This window comes from Gasterosteus aculeatus, chromosome 4 (genome assembly GCF_964276395.1).
Source record: "Gasterosteus aculeatus chromosome 4, fGasAcu3.hap1.1, whole genome shotgun sequence".
NCBI lineage: Eukaryota > Metazoa > Chordata > Actinopteri > Perciformes > Gasterosteidae > Gasterosteus > Gasterosteus aculeatus.
This window is the reverse complement of record NC_135691.1, coordinates 27,564,828-27,588,450: the sequence shown is the minus strand read 5'-3', so window position 1 is coordinate 27,588,450 and position 23,623 is coordinate 27,564,828. Positions and strand designations below refer to the sequence as shown.

At 45.6% G+C, this 23,623-nt stretch overlaps 2 protein-coding genes across 2 annotated transcripts; one reads left to right on the top strand and one right to left on the bottom strand.

Annotated features, from left to right (window-relative positions):
- Nucleotides 1-1,717: 1,717 nt before the first annotated feature.
- trim24 (tripartite motif containing 24) lies at nt 1,718-13,279 on the bottom strand. The gene is made up of 19 exons (XM_040174577.2): nt 12,520-13,279; nt 12,238-12,356; nt 11,963-12,110; nt 11,563-11,695; nt 11,272-11,388; nt 10,978-11,092; nt 10,603-10,749; nt 9,701-9,815; nt 7,570-7,715; nt 7,162-7,416; nt 6,351-6,470; nt 5,943-6,090; nt 5,796-5,853; nt 5,425-5,551; nt 4,898-5,217; nt 4,159-4,270; nt 3,996-4,070; nt 3,538-3,699; nt 1,718-3,266 (listed from the first exon to the last, which is right to left on the bottom strand). Exons 1-19 carry the CDS (start codon nt 12,788-12,790, stop codon nt 2,676-2,678), a joined length of 3,279 nt encoding a protein of 1,092 aa, XP_040030511.2. The 5' UTR covers nt 12,791-13,279; the 3' UTR covers nt 1,718-2,675.
- A 7,420-nt stretch (nt 13,280-20,699) lies between these two features.
- Nucleotides 20,700-23,311, top strand: LOC120817231 (aldo-keto reductase family 1 member D1). The gene is made up of 9 exons (XM_040173197.2): nt 20,700-20,956; nt 21,099-21,266; nt 21,405-21,521; nt 21,679-21,756; nt 21,968-22,090; nt 22,237-22,346; nt 22,499-22,664; nt 22,769-22,851; nt 22,930-23,311. The coding sequence occupies exons 1-9, from the start codon at nt 20,864-20,866 to the stop codon at nt 22,970-22,972; spliced, it is 981 nt and encodes a 326-aa protein (XP_040029131.2). The 5' UTR covers nt 20,700-20,863; the 3' UTR covers nt 22,973-23,311.
- The last annotated feature ends 312 nt before the right edge of the window (nt 23,312-23,623 follow it).

The window sequence follows — 23,623 nt, the reverse complement described above, 5'->3', positions numbered from 1 at the left end:
AGCTGTGATCGGTGACAGAGTACAGGGCTTTTCTAGCCTGTAACCTGTTTAAGTGTTTAACACACTCGTCGGGTCAAACACAGTTCTGAATCACAGTCAAGACAAAACTCATACTGACCAGTAGGTCATCATAAGGGGCGGCGCGGTGGTGGGCGCAGTCGGTCCCAGCTGCCTTGCTGTGTGCAGTTAATAAAGTTTTGATAAAAGTAATTATGGAAAATAAGCACCACAAAAACGGACAACAAACTCATCTTACATTATCTCAAAGAATAACATAAAGATTAAAGGAAAAAGACAGTGGGAGCAAAGGACAAGCACACTTATATTCAACCCTGTTTGTTGTCAATGCAGGTAACACCATTGTTTGCAGAGTTCATTAAAAACCTCCTGCGTATCCTTATTAATTAATTCAAGTGTTCAACACATTTATTGATACTGAAGTGTTGGCTTGATGCCGTGTGGGTTCTAGACAATTACACACTTTGGGGGACGCACACGGCGGTCAGAGTGTGATGTCAGAGTGTGACGATTAGGTGATAATCCTGTCTCTGAACCGTCAAAGTACAAAACATTAACGTCTTAAGAATTCTGGTCCCGATAAAAACCAACACAGCTGCTTCATAATAAAACATTGTTGAGATTACGCCTTCATTTACATTAGCGAGAAACTTTAGCTTTTAACTCACATCAAGTGTTTTTGCTGCTCTGACCTTACCAACGAGTTGGGATTGTGCCTTAAAGCTTAGTGACAGAAACTGTTTGACTGCACTCATTAACATCTGAGGAGGGAGAATTTTTAGCTTACTGCATTTGACATGCTATGTATTAGGGTATAGTATACAGTATGTACCTTCCAATAAGTATTTTATCATACTACCCAGTACGACAGAAACGCCCCAATATATGTGTTGGACATAGAAAAAACGTGAAATTTGTTTTGGCTTTTAAGAAAAAATGTTGATTGAAGAATTGAAAAGTTAAGTTTTGGGTCAATGGTTGCAACAAAGCCACTGTACAAACTAACTCCATCAGATTGGGCCCTGTGTTTTTCCCTGGCCAGGCTCAGACGCCACATCACCAAATGCGCTCAAAGCGTGCCAAGAAAACATCCCCCCCCGCCCAACTATTACGCCACCACCAGCAGCCTGAATCGTTGGCACAAGGCAGGGTGGATCTGTGCTTTCAGAGATGGTATTCTGCGTTCCTTGGTTGTAACGAGTGGTTATTTTAGTTACCGTTGCCTTTTTATTATCTTATTATATGAGTAAAGAAATGCAAGTCATATAAAAAACAAAAAACGTATACATTTTGAAAACCTTTTCTGGCAACCTTTGGCTTCCAGGACACACACAGGATTTCACACACTCATTTTAGAAATCGAATTTGAACATTTTGAACCCCTGTGAAGGTTTTAGCTAATCAGAGAACACGTCATGCATTCCCTCCGAAGTGCCCCGTCTTTCGTCCCCAGGTCGCAGAAGTAATTTGGAAGTTGTAACATGTCAAATTACCAAGTAATTTATGAAGATAAAAAGCTGAATGGATATAACAAAACAATTATCACGTAGTATATTTGAGATGTTTTCTTTTTTCATTCTGACAATCAGCTCATGGCCCATCAGACCACTGTTAGGGAACCTCAGCTTTCTTTCAATATTCTTACATTATCTGCAAATAATAAAATACAAATGACAAAGGGAGGTAAGAACAAGCATAATTATATTCAACCCTGTTTATTACAAATATTGCAAATACAGGTAATAACATTGTTTGCAGAGTTCATTTACACCTCCTGTGTATCCTTAATAAATAAAGTGTTAATGTTGAACAGATTCAGTGATACTGAAGTGAAGGGTTAGATAAGGGAAGCCTATTTGCTGTGTGCGTCTAATTGCACACTTCCGTTGCTTTCAGTGAGTGAAAAAAGCTAAAGCAACAAAGCTCGGGAGAAATCTTACATGTAAAACGAATCATGCTGCAGAACGGCAAAGACACAATTTGGAGAACGCAAACGTTTTTCAGTCTCTGGATAATAATTATATTTTATCATAGTCCCAACAGTAAATTCTTAAGAACTATTATGATAAAACCCAACAAGGCTGCTTTATGATAAAGAAGAAAAAAACAAAACATGGTTCTAAAATAACCAGCCAGCTTAATTAAAAAAGAAAGTTGTTTTTTTAGATAGCTGTGCTTTAATACAAACTTAAAATAAAAAATAAAATACTATGGTAATAAAACAATTTGTTTTCAGCGTAGTAGCTATTGCAAGAGAGCCAAAGTCTATCAACACAAACATGGAAGCATTCATATTTACATCAAGGCATCTTGCATGCAACCAAAATCATGTGGTTTTTTTGCCTTTTTTCTTCCAAATGATCTCATGATAAACAAACAACTTTTTGGGGCTTTTTAGTTTTGTCATTGCAGAAAATACCAAACTCTAACAGTGAAATTATAACCACTGTTGAGCAGGAAATTTGCGAATTTACTCCCTCCATTGTGCATCTACTGCGTGACTGCAGCTAAAGAAGTCTATTCAGCATAGCAGAACCTTTTTCCTATTGCGAATATAACATAACAGACTAAAAACCAAATATCGGTCCCCACTGGGGTCACTTCTGCGGAAGACTGAAATCATCCATCTGGTCTACAGCGCGTCTCTCTGCTGTAATCTATCCCTGCTGCTCCTCCTTCTCCTTGGCTGCTTCTGCGGGAGCCGACTCCTCCTGGCCTTCAGGCCGAAGCACATCCGTGTCCATGGGGAGCTGCGGCTCCTCTTCTTTTGGGGATTTGGGAGGTTCCTCTTCTTTTGTCTCCGCCTCAGCAGCTAGGGGGCATTCCGCCTCCTCTGCAGGAATCTCCTCCTCCTCTGCAGGAGGCGGATCCCCCGCAGCAGAAGCAGCAGCCGGCGCCGCCGCCTCCTTCTCCTCCTCCTCCTCCGTCCCCTTTTTGCTTGCGTCGATCACCTTCTCCTCCGTCTTTGACCTTGCTTCCTCTGTGAGTGGCGTTCCTTCCTCCAGAGGAGGCAGGTCTTCCTCCACAGGCGGGATTCCCTTACCTGCCGGACTTTGTGGTTTATCGTCTTTGACGGGGGCCGCGCCCTCCGCCGCCATCTCTTCCTCTTCGTCTATCTCCTCCTCCAGGGGCGGGATCATCTGTTCCTCCCTCCCGCCGGCGAACACCGCATCGGGGAAGACTAGTTTCAACTGCTCCTCGAAGTAGTCCTCCAAGTACAAGCCTGCACTCCCCACCTCGGAGGTGGCCTGTACGGTCAGGGCACAGAAACAGGAGTGGAAACGAACTTAATAGGAACGTCAGGGAAAGCACCTCCTAATTATTCTTAAAAAGTCCCAATAAGATTTCCCTTAAAAAAAAAGATCAAAAATGATGAGTCAACTCTTAGAAAAAATAATCCCTTCCAATCACAATTTATGACTCGCTAGAATGTGATTGAGACGTTATGATTCTGCAAACATTTAGCAGAAAAAAGGTTACTCTCCCGATGAGACACGTTCCCTGTAAAGTGAGGTTTACCTTGTAGTACTTTGCACAGTTGAAGAATATGAGCCGGATGTCGGCGACGCACTCCTCCGGGCCGCTGTAACCGTCCCCTTCCGGGGACTTTGACTCCAGCTTCTTCTTGACGATCGACAAATCCATCGGGTTCTTGATCAGCTCTTTGTAGCGTCTCGTCTCCTACAAAGAGGAGACGTGAAATCCACGTTCAGACACAATCTTTATCCTAAAAAAAGAACTACAACTCCATTCACACATGAATTTAACCCTTTCAATTAGGATTTTAGAAGATGAAAATGATTACATTATCATCCATTTTACATTAACTTCACTATTGAGTACACATTAACTCATTTGTTGTAACAATTCTCCACAGGAAAAATGACCCCAGTCTCCTTTGACATCCATTAATGTTTACTTTTTCCGTACTTCCAAACCCCAAAGTGGCTCTCAGCGTAGCTTTTAACATGACTTACTGATGGAGCAGCGGGCTGCTGGAAGTCAGTGCTGAAGTCGTTGCAGAACAGACGGAGCAGCAGCCTCTCGCACTTCTGCATATTAGAAAAATGATTAGAAACAGCAGCAACCACAAGAGCAATGGAAGCATATCGACTGTGAGAAACAGCTGAGGGAGCGCACCCTTCTTCCGTGAGGAAGGAAGCGCTCAGAGACGGGGTCGTCCTTGCTGTCGCAGACGTACTCCATCTCGGGAGAGGCGAGGTCTCGGCAGAGCGAACAGAACCACTCCCCGCTGTAGAGACATCAGAACAAAAAGCCTTTTCTGTTAATAACTAGCATCGTAAAACCTTTGAGTCACAAACATTCAATGTCACAAACTAATGCTGCAGATTTAAAAGACTCTTAACGACTAATCTTGATACTATTGAACATTTTTCAATAGGGCCTAACAAAAAGTCCTTTTCTTTTTACATTCAAAGCTGCCATTTCAGTGCCATGTTCTGTGAGGCCATCACTAAAAGAATAGACTGCGAATAGAACGCCTTGTGCAGGCCTCCCTTCCAGTGGCACGTCTATAAATCCAACCAGAATATTTTTACAGATGCGCTGTGAATTTGGGAAATAACATCTTTCGGTCTAAACAGTAAGAGTTTTTGGAAATGTTTCGATCAGACAAGTTGAAAACAATCCTAGGCCACAAACACGGGACAAATAAAATAATAACAATATCGGTGTTGCCTAATTTTGCTGGCAGAACATGACAACAACAAAAACTATGATAATATCAAATGCCAGTCTTAAGAGATTATGGTCAGAACTACTGTGATAACTAGTTTTGGCTTCGTTGTTTTAAATCCAAGAAGTGTGTCTCGTCATGAAAAAAATTAACGGTCATCTTATTAGACAAGCCGTCCCTCACCTGGGGGACTCATTCAGTGCGGGAATGTGGCAGGCCAGGTGGAAGACTTTGGGACACTTGTCGCAACAAAGCAGCTCCCCCCCGTTCTGACAGACGGCGCACCAGTCCTCGTTGGGATCCTCCTCCGGCACCGCCCTCTTCTCGCACTCGGGCTGCGCCGCGACGGGCGGCCCGCGTTGCTCTTGGACTGCTTCGCTCGACTCGGCTCCGGACTCCGACCCGGGCGCCGCGGCCGGAGCGGGGGTCTTCGGCTGCTGCCGAGGCTTCGCCTGGGCGCCGGTGCTGCTGTCCGGCAGGCTGGAGCCGACACTGGACTGCACCTGCAGGCCAATCAGAGAGCAGGACACATGCAGTTAGGCTCAGACTTGCACGACCCAAACTAATAAGTACTAAAATAAAAAGAAAATGGTCGTCCAAGTTGCTTGTTTTAACGTGAACCCCTGCAGTTATAAAGCAGATTATAGTATTTTTGCAGAATCTGGTCAAGCTGGGAGGGGTGCAGTGGATTCATGCAGTCATCCGCTTACAAATCGAACATCGTCCTCGTCCTCTGGTTCGTCCTTGATGACGATGACGGGCCCCGGGGACGACCGTCTTCGTCGCTTGGCCGACGAGGCGGAGGGAGGCTCGGAGCTCTGCCTCCAGGACGTCGTCCTTTAACAGAGAGGGAGGGAAGTGAGGATTGCTCCCGTGATTAAGCCGCGCCGGCCTCTGCTCACAGGAATTGGCTTGGCCGGTCAGGGAGTGTTCATGAAGTATCCTCTGACACTCGCTTCAATGTCATGTAGTACATGTAGGTTGTAAATTAACACCACATCTCCAGTGAAATTGCAAACTAGAACAAGAAGTGGTGGAGGAACCGTGGTGAGGACGACAGATGTTTAGGGTCTTTCCTTACCCTGTGCCCCTGTCTGAGGAAGATGGTTTGGCCATTGGACAGTTCTGCCTTGCTTGAACTTGAGAACAGAGGGAAGAAAAAACACATTTCTTAAGGGATATTTTTCACACAGGATAAGGTCTTTGTAGTTGTTAAATCACAGCTGACCTGACGTGTGATTAAATGCACTGGTTTTATCCGCAGTTGCTGAAGAGAGACTTGGAGCAAAGCTGGGTTTGGGAATAGAGATGGTGATGGAGGGCACGGACCCCCCAGCCTCGCTCCTCCTCAGGTAGGAGGACTCTGTTAGGCCCCGCTTTAGGGAACAAAAACAGGTTGTTGTTGTTGTTGTTACCGCTTTGGAATAGATGGAATAGATAGATGAAAAGATGGCGCCATTGATGGCCGCCACGGTGCTTCGGTGCGCTTCGTTTTTTTGTCTATTGTCACACTGTGGCGCACCAACCGCCAAGACAAATTCCTTGTATGTTTGGCATATTTTGGTAATAAATGTTTCCTGATTCCTGAAATAGCACTTTCTCCCTTGAATCATGCCCTCTCCGTTCTCCTACCAACCTGTAGTGACATCTGTGCAGCTGCTCCTGCAGACAGAGGCTGTGGGTAGCGGGACGTACCCTGCAACACCTCCATTGGCTTGGAGGGGAAGCTGGAGCTATGGATCAGATCTCGCAGAGACTGAGTGCAGAAAAGAAGAGAGTTGAAAGAAAAAGTGTAAAAGTTGGTCAGAGAGACACTTCACACATTAACAGTAATCCAGATGCACTCAAAAGGATTCAGCCCCATTGCAAATTAGGTTTGTTGGCAACATTTACAAACTCAAGTCTTTTTCAAGAACTTGTTTCTCTTAATTTGATACAAATTGGTAGCGAAGGCACTGAATGTTCCCTGAGATAACGACGGGAAGCAGAGTTCACAACTGTGACAGATTTCTGAGGTGACAGGGGGCCAAAATCCTCGTGGTGACTACAAATGGCCCGCGGCAACGCCAGGTGGCAGCGGCATATCAGCTCCATATCTCACGCGCTTGAGCGCCGCTCAGCATCTCGCCGTCGTAGACCGAGCTTTGTCATGTTTGGCAGAGCGCCTTGAGCGCCGTGTACAACCAGTATGGATCAACCGATTAACCAATTGATTCATATATATATAATGCGCTCCGGATTATAAGGCATATAAGACAAGTTCATTATCAAGAAGCTAAACATATAAAATTACATCCAACAAACTGGATTCAGCCCCGTTAAGAGGCAAAAGGTAAAACGTTTAATCAAACCTGTAAAAACAACATTCACAACCATGAAACGCAGGCGATGGGCGCTTCAGGCCTCACGCATCGCTCCCGTCGTGCTAAACGCCGGCGCCGACCTACCTGAGCAGGTGGGAACCCCGTGTTGTGAAGCATGGACGACGTGGGGCTTCTCGGGTTGGGGTAGGAGCTTCCGTACCGGCGTCCCGGCTGTCCCAAGCTTGGAGGGCCTTGAGAGGGGGAGGACCCGCCGTGGCTGGGTCTGGTTGGGGGTGGGAGCCCCGGGTGCCCCGGGTGCCCCGGAACCCGGACGTTTTGGTACCAGGACCAGTGGTTCGGGGGGGGCTGTCTGTTGGGTTGATGGGCGAGCTTATCCACCTTGGACAGAGGAGTAACATTCAATTCAATGAATTAGATGAGAAATGAACACATAATTTGTATGCCAGTGTTTTTACATTTCACTAAAACAAGTTTACACGACATGGTGCCTGTGATTAATACATATATATATTAGATAAGTATAATATATACATGCATCTGCAGCTGAGCCAATGTGCTCTGTCGCACTGTCTGCTGAGCTGAAGCGGAAAGCCCTCCAGCGGGCGCTTCTGCTCTGGGACCTGCCGGGTGGGTAGTGATGGGGGTCCGGCTCTGGCCCCTTTCTACAACTAAAGAACCTGGAACAGACAAGACGAACACTCAAAAAGGAAGATCAGATTGTTTTTGTCCATCAGCTCAACTCAAAAGCAAAACTTCCTCTAATCCCAAGGTCGGCTCGGGAGTTTGATTCCGTTGCTTTGCTGGTCAACAGTGTCAACAGACAAAAAGGGCCAAGTTCAAACTTGTGGATGACATTCAAGTGGACATTAAAAAAGGGGTTTAAACCAATAAAGGAGAATGAATGAAATGAAAACCTGTGTGTTACTCACTCCAGGGTTCTTACACATTTTGACCAGTGGATTTCCATGACTTCAAACAAAATTTCCATGACCAAATAAGTGTGAAATCTCAGTGTATACATGAAAGTGAGAAAATGTAGTATTTAAACAAACAATGAGAATACCAAAGCATACAGTGTTTCCCCCACCATTCAATTTGGTCTCAAGATGTTATAATTATACAATTATCCACTATGGATGAGTATCGTTTGGGGGTTTCCTGATACCAGTGCTAAAACGATACTTATAAAACATACCGGTGCCTAAACAGTGCCTAAAACAATACTTGTTTTCCATTATTTTACTTCAAATTATGGACAATACATGAACTGTTAACAGTTTACAGTAGACAACAGTCTCTGTAAGAGCCGGAAGTGAATGTATTACTTAATTGGAATTTGGGGAATATGAATCATTTAATTTATGGTCATTGTGCAGGAACTAAAGATATGTAACTTGTATTGAACGCATTTATGTTATATTGACGCTCCTTGTGTGTCTCCATGTATTGACGTCGCGATTGCAGTAGGTGCAACATAGAAGAGCTGCATTAGGCACAAGAGCATATCGTTTATCTGCTGTGTGACAGAATGTAGTAATTGTATATTATGTTGACGCATGGCAGCATAAAAATAAACACAAAACGAAAAGAATCAAATGATTCTCCTGTCATTCGAGGAGGAAAATTAAGCCACGTGTCAGCAGCTTAATACGGCTCAATGACAAAGAACATCGAAGCAACGCCGCCACGCCCTCTGTTTACAACTTGGAACTGCTGCTAGCAGACGGGCAGCGCACGGACAGCGCCGGTGGCCGAAGAGAGAGACGTGCTGCTCGGCATGGTGGCTTCGCTAACAGTCGCCCTCTGATGGGGTTTCTGTAGTAGCTTCGCTAGCAGCAGTGCTGCTTCCTTTAGCACGGCTTGTTAATGCCGCTCTCCCATGTTTAAAATATATCATGTTCCGCCTCCACATTACTTACATTCTGCTCGTCACGGGTCTTTGTCGTAACTCATGAGATGCACTTTTCCATATGTAGCCAACCACGGTTAAATCTACACTTCCCTGACACTGGATGATTCCTGAGCTACCCAACTTTTCAGTTAAGGCGCGTTTACACCGCCGCGGTGCAAATTATTTGCGCTGCGAGTATCAGAGCGTCCTGCGTCTCTTTAAAACCATATGAATGATTTCAAACGTAATCTTAAATGAACCACATGACCATAGAAATATAACAAATTTCCATGACTTTTCCAAAACTTTTTAGGATTTCATTTCTTTTCATGACTTTTCCAGGCCTGGAAATGACCATTTTGAAATTCCATGACTTTTCCAGGTTTTCCATGACCGTACGAACCCTGTCACTCACTCAGAGATTTGGTTGTGTTAATGCTAGAAGTGTCCCAAGACACTCTTATCCTCCGACGGAGGAGGCAAGCTACACATAACTTCAGTTTTTTGAATGTACGGTTTTCAGCACCAACCAACTGATCCGCTCTCGTAAACTCAATGTTGCTGTTTAAGACTACTGTCTGCGATGAAGTCATTCTAGCACTCACAGATCAACACTAACATGTGCAGTTGGTCATTTCCCTCACTAGACTTTTTCCCCTGGCACATTACTACGCCTTCTATAAATCAGTGTCAGACGTGTTACTTATAGAAATGGTTTGCGATCCATAAGTGGTGGTGCTTGGCTCCTAATAAAGTAAGTGAAAGGCTTACCGAGGTCCACATTGGTGGCCCAGAAACCAGAGCGACACTGAAAGCGAACGGAACTCTGAGGGACGATGGAGGGATTACAGCTTGCTCTCATCAGGTAATGGATCTGGAAAAGTATCTGGAAGACCCAAAAGAACATTCAAAAGGTTAGAAACACCATTGGAGATTTGTCAAATTTTTGTTGAAAAAAAAAAACTCAATAGTGATCAAAATCAACTTTTGTATCGTTTTTTTTTTTTTTCATAGTTTTTCTACGGCAACGTGTAACAATGACTACTCAACTTTTTTAGGGCTTGTTGGAGAATTTACAAACGGAAGTGTCGACTAAGGCTGTGCGGTACGGACAAAAATTCGACAAGCGTTTTCCGATCGAACCTACGACTCGAAACAGACACAGCTCTTGTCTTGGACACAAGTTGTCCTGGTGCATCTCTGGTCTCTCATCGTTCCTCCTGCATCGCTCTTTTCTGTTTTCAAGTAGCGACAAGAGTTTCTTCTTGTTGTGATAGCGGGCGAGCTGCACCCAGCATGCAGCCCGGCAGTGTAATTCCATCATTAATGTAACAAATTACGTTTCGCCCTGTTAAAGAGCGTTCGTTTTGAGTTATTAATTGTTGTTATATAAGTTATAAAGAGTTAATTTCAAAACACAAAAGACAAGTAGCTCTGACCGCCATGCCCTCGGCGATGAGCGGTGGACAATTATATTTTGCGACAACAGTCGTCACAGCTCTGCTGGTGTATGAAGAAGGAACCCCGGTTGAACCGGCACGACGCCCAGCGCTAGTGTCGCTGTTGCAGCACGAGGCTCTAATGTGTCGAACCGTGCGAAGCGTTATTACATCTGTTCGGGATGGGTGTCTCTTATGAGACGGTGTACGCGGCAGGATTAGAAAGTCACTCACCAGTCTCTTGCAGTACAGCAGGGCCGTCCCGCTGTGGCTGGCTGTGGCCCATTTAGTGAAGCGGATGACGTGGTCGAGGTGCCTGCTCAGAGAGTTGACGTCATCTTGCTGCTTTTTCAAACCCAGCTCGTGGTCTTTAGTCAGAGCCTGCGAGCAAATGTTGGCATAAAGCGTCAGACAATAAAATGCATTTGATTTGATTTTGTATAATCCCAAAAAAACGCAAATTACAAATGTGCCTCAGAGGGCTTCAGAGTATGTACACAAGCGACATCCCCAGACCCGAAACTCTCACATCGGCACAGGAAAACCTCCCCAAAAAAAATGAAAAACCAGTCGGTGGTGAGAAAAAAGGATTATATATATAAATTATACCTCAAGCTGGTTAACCAGAATCTTTCCCTTCCTGTTGATTTCCATGATCAGGTTACAGATGGACTTTTTTATTTCGTTGGTGACGGCCTTTCGGTTTTCCTCGACATGCTGGAGTCTATGAGTCACATTAATCAAGCATCAGTTTCAATATGCACGATTGTGAAAGTGTTCGGTAATAACTATTTGTATATAACTACTAGTAATTATTCCATATAAAATGTATAATAAACACTATACTTGTATGTGAAGAAGAAGGAAACCAGCTATAGTTCCAGCTGCAGAGGAGAACTTTACCCAGAGCTGATACAGCTGGACACGTCCTCGATGGCCTTTCTTTTCTCTTGCAACTGCTGCGTCATGTTCTCCAGATGCTGCTTGTGGTTCCGGTATGCATCATCCAAAAACTGGTAGCTGGCCAAAAACAATATGTGCGTTCATTTTTTTTTTTTTTTTTTAAAGCTGTTGTTTGTTTGTTATTGTATTGCCAATGATCATTTATCTAATATGGGGCTATAAACTGGTTTGGATGCGAACATGCCTCTGATGTGCAGACACAGGGCTTGTAAAAATGGAAAATCAGCCTACTTGTGATCCTTGTGCTTCAGCAGCTGACAGTCCCGACATGTGAGCCGGTCACACGTCTCGCAAAACAGCTTCAGCGGCTCCTGCTTGTGGACGTCACAAAACACAGGCTTCTGCGTGGACACACCTAATGCTTCTGGGATACGTACATGGAGGGCGGGGAGGGTAGAACGTAGAGAAATATAAACCTTTTTGGGAAATTAAATCTTTACTTAGCTTTTGGATACAACTACAATCATTTACATTTTGCCAGAAACGTTTGCTGACATCGACGAAGGTTACCTGGCTGCATCCATAAACATAGGTACCAAATGCCGTATTTAACTTGTAATAGATTCATCTAATTACAGTCATTTGGGGGAGGGGTGGGGGGGGGGGGTATCTGCTAGGTACCACAAACTACCTGGAGACATCTCCTCCTTCTGCCGTATGGTGTGATCCCTGGTGAACTTGACCCTCTGGTGCGCCTCGATACACGTCACACACAGAAACTCCACACACTCCACGCAGTAACCCGTCGCCTCGGTGTTGTCCTCGCAGCTGATGCACAACTACGGAAGACAAACGGAACGAGCAAATGAGAGGAAGGAGGAAGGAATCCCCCCGTCCCGAAGAAGATGAAAACAATCATCTAGAGTCTCAAGAGAAGGGGGGAAACGTCTGGAGGGTCGGACCGACCTGGCTGCTCTTCTCCATGGTGCTGCTCGGGACCTCAGCAGAGTCCTTCACGAAGAAATTATCCAACATGTCCATCTCCCAGCATTCCTGGCGGCACACTGGACATCGCACAGCGCCCACTGGAGCAGGAGAGACAAAATCCACCATTTAAAAAATGTAAAATTAAAAGGGAGGGACAGCTCAAGTCACGATGGACATGAGACCAGGACTTTAGGACTCTAAACTTTAGGTTAATTAAATAAATGCATCACATATTTGGAGTGGGGGGGGTTCGCTTCTCACGTGATTTGCTGTCCACTGGAGCCTGGGAGTCTCGTCTCGGGTCGGCACTTCTGTGGGGGACAGGGAGACACCTCTTGCAGAAGGAGTGGAGACACGGCAGGAGTTTGGGCTCTCTGTTGTGGAAGCTCAGCTTGCAGATGGGACAGGTGTCCATGAGCCCGAAGGCGCCTTGCGGCTTCAGCCGCTCGTCCTCGGCGGGCAAACTTTCCGCCTCGTTTTCCACAATGATGACAATGTCGTCGTTGTCGACATTTTCAAGACTTTCATCCATTTTGGTTTTTTGTTGTTGCTTCTCGGCGCTTTTCCCTTGTGCGCCGATCAATACGGCGTTACGACAGGAAACAAAGGGAAGCCTCTTCCCGATTCAACGAGCCACACCGCGAATATAATACATGTTAATATCACGCATGGCGGCCTTAAAAAGAGACATTTCATCCTAGAAGGAGGTTTATTACGCGGACAGATCAAGTGAAAGTCCAACTATTAATCATTTCCGTTACGAAAGCTACATTAGCAACGTAGCCTGGTTTCAACAGTACGTTATAGACAGAAGCTACGCAGAATCGAGTCCTTGGTTTTAAGGCGTTTACAGCTCCAACACAAGGCAGAAAAAACTGCCCACAGTCGCTTATGATCTTAAATTTACGCTGCAAACGTATGGCTGTAACACGTAAAGCTCATATGTCCAAGGGAAAGGCGACCATCTGCACTCGTCTTCTTCTTCTTCTTCTTCTTCTTCTTTGGTTTTCAAATGCCACCAGCTTGACTACGTGCAGACCGCCGCCTGCTGCACCGGAGCGAGCGGATTGTGCTCAGACTGCCACTAATACCTGGATCCTATACGTAGATATTATTTACATATAATATCTATGGATCCTGCAGGATGTGCTTCATCGTTACGTACTGTTTCTGAGAGAATTGAAGCATAAGCAGCATTCCACTAATAATATACCATAATATATCTCACCAGAATGTCATGTAGCTCAACTTAAGACAGTTCATTTCAATAATTAAATTAAATTAAATTAAACACAGCTAGTGAACTTGTTTGTTTTAAATTTGTAAAATGCCTGCCTGTCTGTATCTCTCTCCTTCTCTCTAAACAGCTGGACTAGCTTTGAAATTACGTTAAGTTTTTTGTTTGTTTATTTTTTAGGAAACGTCGGAGCTGTTGCGACTAATCTTTTCAGCGGCGCTAATGTGGTTAACTTATAACCGGGGCGACATGTTCACAAGAACTCAAATAAATGATATCAAAACACATTTGGGGGAAATTGATGACAGAGAGAGTAATTTTTATTCAAATATTGATAAATGAATAAAAAAAGTCTGCTCCAGCAGAAGGGCCACCTGTCTCACCCAGGGCAAAGGGGCAGATGCTTGAGCACCACTAGGTCTATCTGTGCACGTGGCTGACCTCTTGTTTATGTACTCTTGAGTTTGATGGCCAATATCACACACGCGTTTTCCCCCACCCATTATCCCCTCTAATCAAACTTATGCATAATATACATTTTTTTTTACCACTGGTTGTTATTATTGTTGTTATGTTATTATTTGGCAATTAAAAGGTGAGGTTAGTTTTCAAAAGTATAATTTATTCAGTCACATTAATAACAAAGGGCATTTTGAGTTTCATATACTATTGAAACAAGGATTTTCTTAGCTTTCTAAAGACATCACATCATCTTTGTAGCCAAAATAAACAAGACATGTCACTGAACTGTGTAACTGTGTAAAGAAAAGTGTCCCAGTTTCGTGGCCTTTTTGACTTTACATGCCTGTATTAAAACGTTTTCAGAACTGTGCAAAAAAAGAAAAGAAACATATCAAGTGTCCCATTCACTTGTTGTATTCCCACATTTTAGTGTTCTTCAGTTCTTCTTTTCTCATTCAGTGTGAGAAACCCAGTCTCTGTTGAGCTTTAACAGGTCCATCAAAGTCAGGTTGAATGTCTGAGGTGGAGATGAGCATCTGTCAGCTGTGCTTCGCATCAGTGAGAGAGGATCTGTACCTGGATTTGGTAAACTTCATGACTGAGAATGTCTGTTCACATATGTAGGTGGATCCACAGATAACCAACATCTTCTGAGCACGTCTCCTCATGTTTGGAAAGTTCTCCTCTTTGAGAGCAGAGTAGAACTCTGATGCTGACTTAAAGTGCTCTTTCAGTAGTGAATCAGACTGCAGGTCAGTGAGTTCAGTAGGTCAAATGTTCAGCAATCTGCCATCCAGTCCTTATCAGACAGCTCTGGGATGGTTTTGTCTTTCATCTCACAAAACTCTTTTATCTCTGATTTCAGAACTCAAAACCTTTTTAGCACTTTGCCCAGACTGAGCCGTGTGACAGCTGTGTGGGACATCACCATGTTCGCTCTCTTGCTAATCCAATAGTGAAACAAACTGCCTGTGATTTAATGCTCCGCTCTGATGAAATTAACTGTTGTACTTCACCCACAGCCATACTAAGTGCAGTTTTGATGGTGGTGCAGTTATCAAACAGTAACAATTAAGCACAACACAACAGAACCTAGAAAAACACGCATAAACTTAAACACTAGAACATGAACATAACAGATAGGGATCTAAATGCATCCAAAGATTGTCCCATAATGCAATGCGCCTGCAATGCAGCCTAACGCAATCTGCCTCCGATTGCTACATAGCCCCCACCTGAGGGGTCAGTTGTCCTCAACCACCCCATCACCCAGCACAAAGTCTCTCCAATGTCCCGGTAGACGCCATTAGCATACAGGACGTCGTCGGCTTGCAGAAGGCACATTTGGGGAACCACTTGTACCAGCACGTCACTGCCCTCTCCAGTTGTGGGCGGAGCTAGGGAGCGGTACGGTGAAAGTCTGTCCCGGTGTAGCACCACTGTACGTCCCCGGCCAGGCATGCACACCCGGTACACCACCTCAGACAGGCGTTCCAAAATCTCGCCGGGCCCCTGCCAGTGGCTGCAAAGCTTGGGGGAGACGCCCTTCTTCCGGACTGGACAATACACCCAGATCTGGACCCCGGGTACGAGTGCTTGCCCCCGGCCCCTGGTGTCATAGGCTCGTTTCTGCCGCACTCTGGAGCTGGCCTGGGCCTGGCGAGTATAGTCATGGACCACCTGCAGGCGATCCCTCAATCGACGACAGTAGTCCATTGCTGTCCCTCCGCTGATCTTGGGCTCGGGGGGAGCCCCAAACACCAAGTCGACTGGGGTCTGTAGTTCTCGCCCGAACATGAGGCAGCAGGTGTGCATCGGCTGGACTCCTGGACAGCTGTCCGGTAGGACCACAGGACCAATGGTAGGTGGCGGTCCCAGTCACGCCGGTGTTGGCTGGTGAGGATAGCAAGTTGGGTGGCTAGCGTGCGGTTAAACCGTTCCACCAAGCCTGCTCTGGGGGTGCAGGGGTGTCGTCCTGGTCTTGCTCACCCCGAGCTGACGGCAAACCTCGCTAAAGACCTGGGACTCAAAGTTCCGCCCTTGGTCGCTGTGCAGCTCAGCAGGGGCCCCGAAGCGGGCAAACATCTTCACCACCAGTCTTTCCGCAATCGTGATGGCGCTCTGATCCGGCACAGCATAAGCCTCGGGCCACTTCGTGAAATAGTCCATGGCCACGAGGACATAACAGTTGCCAGAATCTGTGACCGGAAAGGGCCCAAGAATGACCACTCCTACTCGCTCCGAGTCTTGGTATTCCCATAGTGCCCCGCCCCACCGAGCCGTGGACAAGCTTTAGGACTTGGGGGCGGAGTGTGCAAGGCATCAGCAATTGTACAAGGTCGCGTCCTCTTTCAGGAGCCCTCCACCTCCGGTACAACCCCCCGTCGTGGAACTCAAAGTTACCCCATTGCGAGTAGTAGGCCTTTACCTCGGGCCCCAGTGCTGATACCACAGCCCACTCGGGGCGCTGCTCTGCTTCCAGCCAACTTCTAACTAACGCCAGAGTCCCGTCCTCCTTCTGCTGCTGCTCTAACTGCAGGCTGGTCAGTGGGAACAGGTCCGCTTCGCCTGCACCGTCGTCACTGCTGGCATTGATTGGTCCTGTTCCTCCTGTCGCTGACAGTAACGGCACTCAACAGCCACGCAGGGGCATCTGGAGAGTGCATCGGCATTGCCATGATGTCGCCCTGCCCGATGCTGAATTTCCAAATCATGCTCTTGTAGGGCCTCCAGCCATTGAGCCACCTGCCCTTCCGGATTTTTGAAGTTCAGGAGCCAGTGTGCGAGGCATGATCAGTGCGGATCAGGAAGCGGCTGCCGTGCAGGTATGGCCGGAAATGCTGTACCGCCCGGACCACCGCTAGCAGCTCACGTCGTGTCACACAGTAGTTCCTCTCCGCCCGGCTCAAGGAGCGACTGAAGTACGCCACCGCACGTTCCCCCTCGTCCCCGTGTTGGGAAAGGACAACCCCGATCCCCACGTTGCTGGCATCAGTGTCCACAATAAAGGGCTGGCGGGCATCAGGGTAGGCTCAAAGGATCGGGGCTTTGGTTAGCGATGCCTTGAGTCGGTTGAAGGCTACGGTGCAGGTGTCATCCCAGAGGAATGGCTGGACCAGGTTAGTCAGACGATGGAGGGGACTGGCAATCGAAGCAAAATTTCGGATGAAGCGCCGATAGTATGACCCCAGGCCCAGGAAACTTCTCAACTCACTGACGTTAGCTGGGGTTGGCCAGTCCTTTACTGCAGTCACCTTTGCTGGGTCTGTAGCTACACCACGAGCACTGACAATGTGGCCCAGGAAAGCTGTTTCCCTTGTTAGCACTCGGCACTTCGCAGGGTTGAGTCGCAACCGGGCATGGCGGATGGCGGTGAATACTTCTTGAAGGTTGATAAGGGCTCTGTCGAAGTCGTTGGCATGTACCAGAAGGTCGTCCAGGTACACAACGCAATGATTCCGGGGAATACCCGCCAGCACCCTTTCCATCAGACACTCAAACGTAGTCGGAGCGTTGCAGAGTCCGAATGGCATGACACGGAATTGCCACAGCCCTTGCCCGATGGTGAAGGCGGTCTTAGGTCTTGCGTCGGGAGCCAGCTCTACCTGCCAGTAACCGCTGCGCAGGTCAAGGGAGTTGAACCAGCTCGACCCCGCGATGTAATCGAGAGCATCGTCAATACGAGGTATGGGGTACGAGTCTTTTTTTGTGACATTGTTGAGACGTCGATAGTCCACACAGAAAAGCCAGTTGTTGTCCTTCTTCCTTACCAGTACGGCCGGGGCTGCCCATGGACTGTCCGAGGGCTCGATTACTCCTGCAGCAGCCATCTCGCGAATTCCCTCCTCTGCAGCTTGCTGTTTACTGAGGGCCAGTCAATTGGGCCGCAGACGGATGGGCTGTGCAGAGCCGGTATTAATGGAATGCTGGACCAACCCTGTCTGCGTGCAGTCTTTGTCTATTGCCACAAATATGTCCGTATAATTATCCAGAAGGCACTTCAACTGACGCTGCTGTTCCGGGTCCAGACCAGCACTGCTGCGCTCCCATAAATCACGGACGGATGTGCAGGGCCACTGGCGACGGATGGGATGGGTGGTGGTGCGGCCCTACCGGACTGGAGCTCCACAATCTCTGTGCCAAGGGTGATGGTTGCTCCTAACACGTTGACACAGGCACCCCAGCGAGTAAGCAGGTCCAAGCCGATGATACATAGGTCCCGAATGTCAGCAAGCCAGAACTTGTGCACCAGCTCCTGTGCCCCAGCCTGGACTTTCAGTGCCTTGGTCCCTCTCATGCCCGCTCGTTCCCCTGTTACCGTGACCATTTGAGTGGTGGTTGTCGACCAAGTCTTTGGGAGGTCTCCGCTAGTGCCAGGGAGGATGCCAGGTCGTACCAAGGAGATGGTGGACCCTGTGTCGACCAGCGCCCGACACGGTTAGCCATCCAGTTTGCAGTTCAAGTACAGCCATTCAGTGTATCAGAGGCGGCCAACTAAAGTGCATCGGCCATGGAGGGGGAATGGAGGCCTGAATGGTGCACCCCTCGCTACACCATTCCTTTGTTGTTTCCCGCTGGTGGAGAGTCTCAGAGTTTCGGTGTTGGGGCTGGGCATTTCCTGGTCAGCGTTTTTGAATTTAGGTTGTGGACATCAAAAATTCTGTAACACCTTCTGGAGAAACTCAAAGGTGTACTTCAGGTTTTTAGGAAAGCTGAGGTCAAGGGCCCAAAAAGCATGATGACTGGCATGGTAACACTGTCTATATTGTTCATCACTTTAAAATCTTCGATTTCACAATTGTTTTTAAAAGAACATTTTTAGAGGGGTGTGGTTCCTCAAATGCCATCCTAGAACATTCTTTAAATTTTCCCCAGTTGGCTTTATGAAACCCTTTCTATCTTTTGTAGTACCCTCCTGTGTAACAGTTCTGCAATTTTCTGAGAATAATATTGGGTAATGGTCACTTATGTTCACGAAACTTACTCATACAGTATCTCCGGAGACCAAGGTGAGATCTAAGCAGGATACTACATTTCGACAGACGGATGCTTATTCCTCCATAACTTCTTCTACTACCCCTCCGTTTGCTATCTGTACCCTCGCCTCCCCATAGTGAATTACGCACGTTGAAATCGCCGCACCAAATTTCCCCTTTTCCATTATTCTCTGATATCTCGTGGAGCATTTCCAAAGAGATCTTTTTAAACGGATTCTAAAAGTTCACGACGTTCATATCTCCTCTGCATACCTCGATCACCACACATCATACTGCTCTGGTATGTTCATTTCCCGGTATGATAAGGTATCACCTTATCACCTTAATAAATGTTAGCCCCCCCCTTTGTTTTTCAGTTCTATTGCGTCTGACAGAGCTGTATCCTGTAATGACAAAGTCCAAGCGAGGTTGAGGCCTAAGTTTCTTGGATACAGATAACGTCTGGCACATCTTTCAGTTCAGCCACAACTCTCTTAAGTTCTTGCCCATTGGGGAATAGACATCTAGCATTCCACTGTAGGACATGTAACACCATTAGGAGGTTAACCACCCTCTACAATTGTCTTAATTCAGTCACGTTTTTTTCCTTTTGTTGCATTGCCAAATTCATGTTTTTGCATATAAATGCAACAAAGCGCATTTTAACAATGAGCGTGTCCTCGTTTATCTCTTGTATGGGTTTACCTGCCCCAAGATGCACAAGGTGCACGTGCGCGTTCCCCCTGGGTGCTACCTTATCGGATTCCTTCACCTTTTTTTAACTGCTTCTGCATAAGACAACTCGATTGAGTATTTCATACTTCTGCGCTGCCTTTGCTTGCATTTGAACTGGCCGGCGCTGTGTTCACCTCCACAGTTACAGCATTTTCATTTTCCGTCCACATTTCCCGTGCTCGTGCTCGCCGCCACATCGCGCACGTGTCTGCTTCCCTCCAGCTCGCCCCGCCGTGTGTCCCACATCCTTTTGACACTTGAAGCATCTTAACGGAGCTGGAATAACACCATAGCTCACGTGTCCCATGTTCCTTTTCTCAGTTTTAATGGATGGATTCCTTATTCAATGTAATCACTGCTTTCCATTCTGCTGCATCATCCTTTTCCACCGCAATCTATACAGTAATATTTCATGGAAATGTACATGAGCATAGAGGAGGTCAACATGAACTAGGATCAAGTGAAAGCAGAGTGGTACCGTTTTTGGATCTGGTTTAAAGACAGTTCAAAGATTGGGATATGACACTTTACAAATGGGCCTTGAAGGCCGTAAGTTATTTTACCGTAACACCTTAAATAGAGGCACATTTCATTTTTGAAATGCGGTCCACATGACCGCAGTCTTAACCTTCACTTTCTTTCTTTTTTATTCTCGTCGCCAAAATCATTTGCGGAGAAGCCCTTGTCGCTCCTCTTGCTGGTAGCTTCTTGCATTGTCACATGCAAGACGTTTGTCACCCATGTTCTGTGCATTCAGAGTACAGTTTGTTGTTCTCCGCACACTCTTTGCAGGAGGCAAACGCCGCAAACCACATTTTACCCAGTGCGCACGATCCTGTACGGTGCTCTGTTGGGTCCAAACTCCATCCCGCGGACACGCAACACGGGAGAAAAAAAGAGATTTTTCAAATCAACGGTCCCGAATGTGTAAAAGATTGAGCTCTATATTAATTTTGTATAGTTATCATTTAACCTCGTTTTGCGTGTTGGATGCGGGGTTGTGTTTTTGCGGTATGAATAAGCTGTCATTCAGTGTGGGAGGATCCTTTGGGCAGGATGTGAAATATAATCAGGAAGGGTTTTCTGCTGTGGTCAAAGTGCAGCCAAATAGGCCTAACTTAAAGTGAGACAGTTTGCCTACTCAATCTAAAAGAACGCAGACAATTCAAATAGTAGTTCGAAGAGTTTGAAGAGCATGGACTTGACAGTTGAGAATCACTCTATTCCTCTGAGTGACGGAAACAGCATACCACTAATTGGACTGGGAACATATGGGGATCCACGCACGGTAAACCGCACTATTTCAACAGATTGTTTATTAGGAAATTAATTAAAAAACGCGCATGCAAGTCACATAATAACATTGTCAATTTACTCTACGTGATTTTGTAAGATATTATTCACTCATGAGAATTTTGTCTTTTTGATAGACTCGTAAAGGACTAACTTATGAGTCCGTCAAAGTGGCAATTGAAAAAGGGTACAGACACCTTGATGGGGCGTTGGTCTATTTCAATGAGCACGAGGTGGGACAAGCAATAAGGGACACAATTGCAGATGGGACTGTGAAGAGAGACGACATCTTCTACTGCGGGAAGGTTTGCAGTTTGCTTGTTTGCCGTTTGAAAAGTGTTTCCCAGCGTTTTGGCTTGACCTCTGAAATCTGCCTAAAACAGACTGCACACACGGCTGCAAATGACAACTAACGCATTCTCCGTCTGCATTGGTTGATCCAGCTGTGGAACACATTCCATCCCCCAGAATTGGTTCGACCTGCTTTGGAGAAAACTTTGAAAACATTAAAGCTGGATTATGTCGACCTCTACATCATAGAAATGCCCACAGCCTTCAAGGTATGCATGCATTAAATGTCACAAAGTACAAAGATTCCTGTTCAATTGTTAACAGTTTTACAATGATTTTTTTCTTCTTTTTCTTGATTACAATTTCTTGATACCCATTGCTGTGAATTATGCCACTGAATATATATTATTTTTTTATTTTCTAAAGCCAGGAGATACATTTTACCCCAAGGATGAGAATGGGAAGCACATTTATCACGAGACAGATCTCTGTGCAACATGGGAGGTGAGACTTGTTTGTAAATAATCTACGGAGAACACTGACTATAGTTGAATGCATAAATATGCACCCCATTCCTGGAAGATGAGCTACTGGTATCAATCGCTAAAAAGTTCAGTTCAATGACACAGAAAGACATTAGAAATGTGCTGAAGGTCAGTCTCCTGTGTTTTCTGCCTATTTCTGTTGTTGTCTGTGACTGTTTTTACGTGGACAGGCTTTGGAGGCTTGCAAAGAGGCTGGGCTGGTAAAGTCTCTTGGAGTGTCCAACTTCAACAGGAGACAACTGGAGTTGATCCTGAACAAACCTGGGCTGAAACACAAGCCTGTGTCGAACCAGGTAGAGAGATGGGAAAATACAACACAGAGACATGCATTCAGCGTTGGATTATAAAAAGAAAATAATACAAAACAGTAGCCATGTAAAAACTACTCGCGTTGGCTCATACACACACTCACTAAAACCCATTTGTTTTTTTAATACAGGTTGAATGCCATCCCTATTTCACTCAGCCAAAGTTGCTTGACTACTGCAAGCAGAAGGATATTGTCATTGTGGGATACAGCCCTCTGGGGACATCTAGAGATGCATCATGGTATGGAAGAGAAATTTACCACATTCAGTTAATGTGCAACCTGTAAAGGTGATTGTATTCTAGGGAACTATTGTTATGACGATGCACAAACAGTATAACATTTGATGGTATTTCTGGTGTCTTCCTGAAATGAATTACTTCAATTTTAACAGGGTAAACCTCAAATGCCCCCCATTGCTGGAGGACGAGCTACTGGTATCAATCGCTAAAAAGTACAACAAGACCACAGCCCAGGTGGCGTTGAGGTTCAATGTTCAGCGAGGAGTAGTGGTCATCCCAAAGAGCTTCGACCCTTCTCGCATCGGGGAAAACTTTCAGGTTTGTTTGCATTGCATCAGTATGGAGATTCGCCGGGTAGAGCCTGCGACCAATCTTGTAGAAAAACAGAAAATATCTGAAACGCGTTGTTTTTAATGCTACAGATCTTCGACTTCTCTCTCACTGATGCCGAGATGAAGGCAGTTGAGGGATTGAACAAGGAGATTCGTTTTGTGGAGCTTCTCATGTGAGTATATATGAGAAGTTCTACACTTAAGTTCTGTTCCAAATAAATACATATTATTTGTTTTCATTGACTCAACAGGTGGTCCGATCACCCAGAGTATCCGTTCCACGATGACTACTAGATACCAATGATGCCAAGACTTCATTTCAACAAACAACTACCTTTGTTTGTTTTGTTGCATGCTTTTACATGTTTGGCCGTTTTTACTTGGAAAAAAACAACAGTAGCCTTTTTATGCTGCAGTTAATGAACCATGTATTTATTTAACGATATCATATCAGTTTGTATTATCATTTCAATGATTTAAAGACAAATAGTAAACGCAACCTTGATTGTTTCACTTGACATGGGAGTATAGCTCCTGCTGATTGTAAGCTGTCATTGTTTTATCCTTATAATACATCCATTTATGAATGTGATATTTTAGATCGAAAAATAAATAACTTGTTGATCATGTTCACTATTTAGTGCTGATTAACACCATATTAAATAATGTGGCCTTCAGGTAACGTGGGAATGTTCATGTTACGCAAATATGTACAGTTGGCTGTCAAAATATTTTTACGGGTAAATAGTTGCTCAACATCTGGCATGCGGATAGTAAATCTTGTACGTTTTTAACAACTGATGTAACCACATGCATTCCTAATAATATACAAAATATCATCGTTTACAATACATTTTACTGATTCAGCGCAATAGCAGACATTATTCTCCGTTTCTCCTACAAGTTGTTATCCAACCTGCGAACTCGGAAGTAGTATAACGTTTC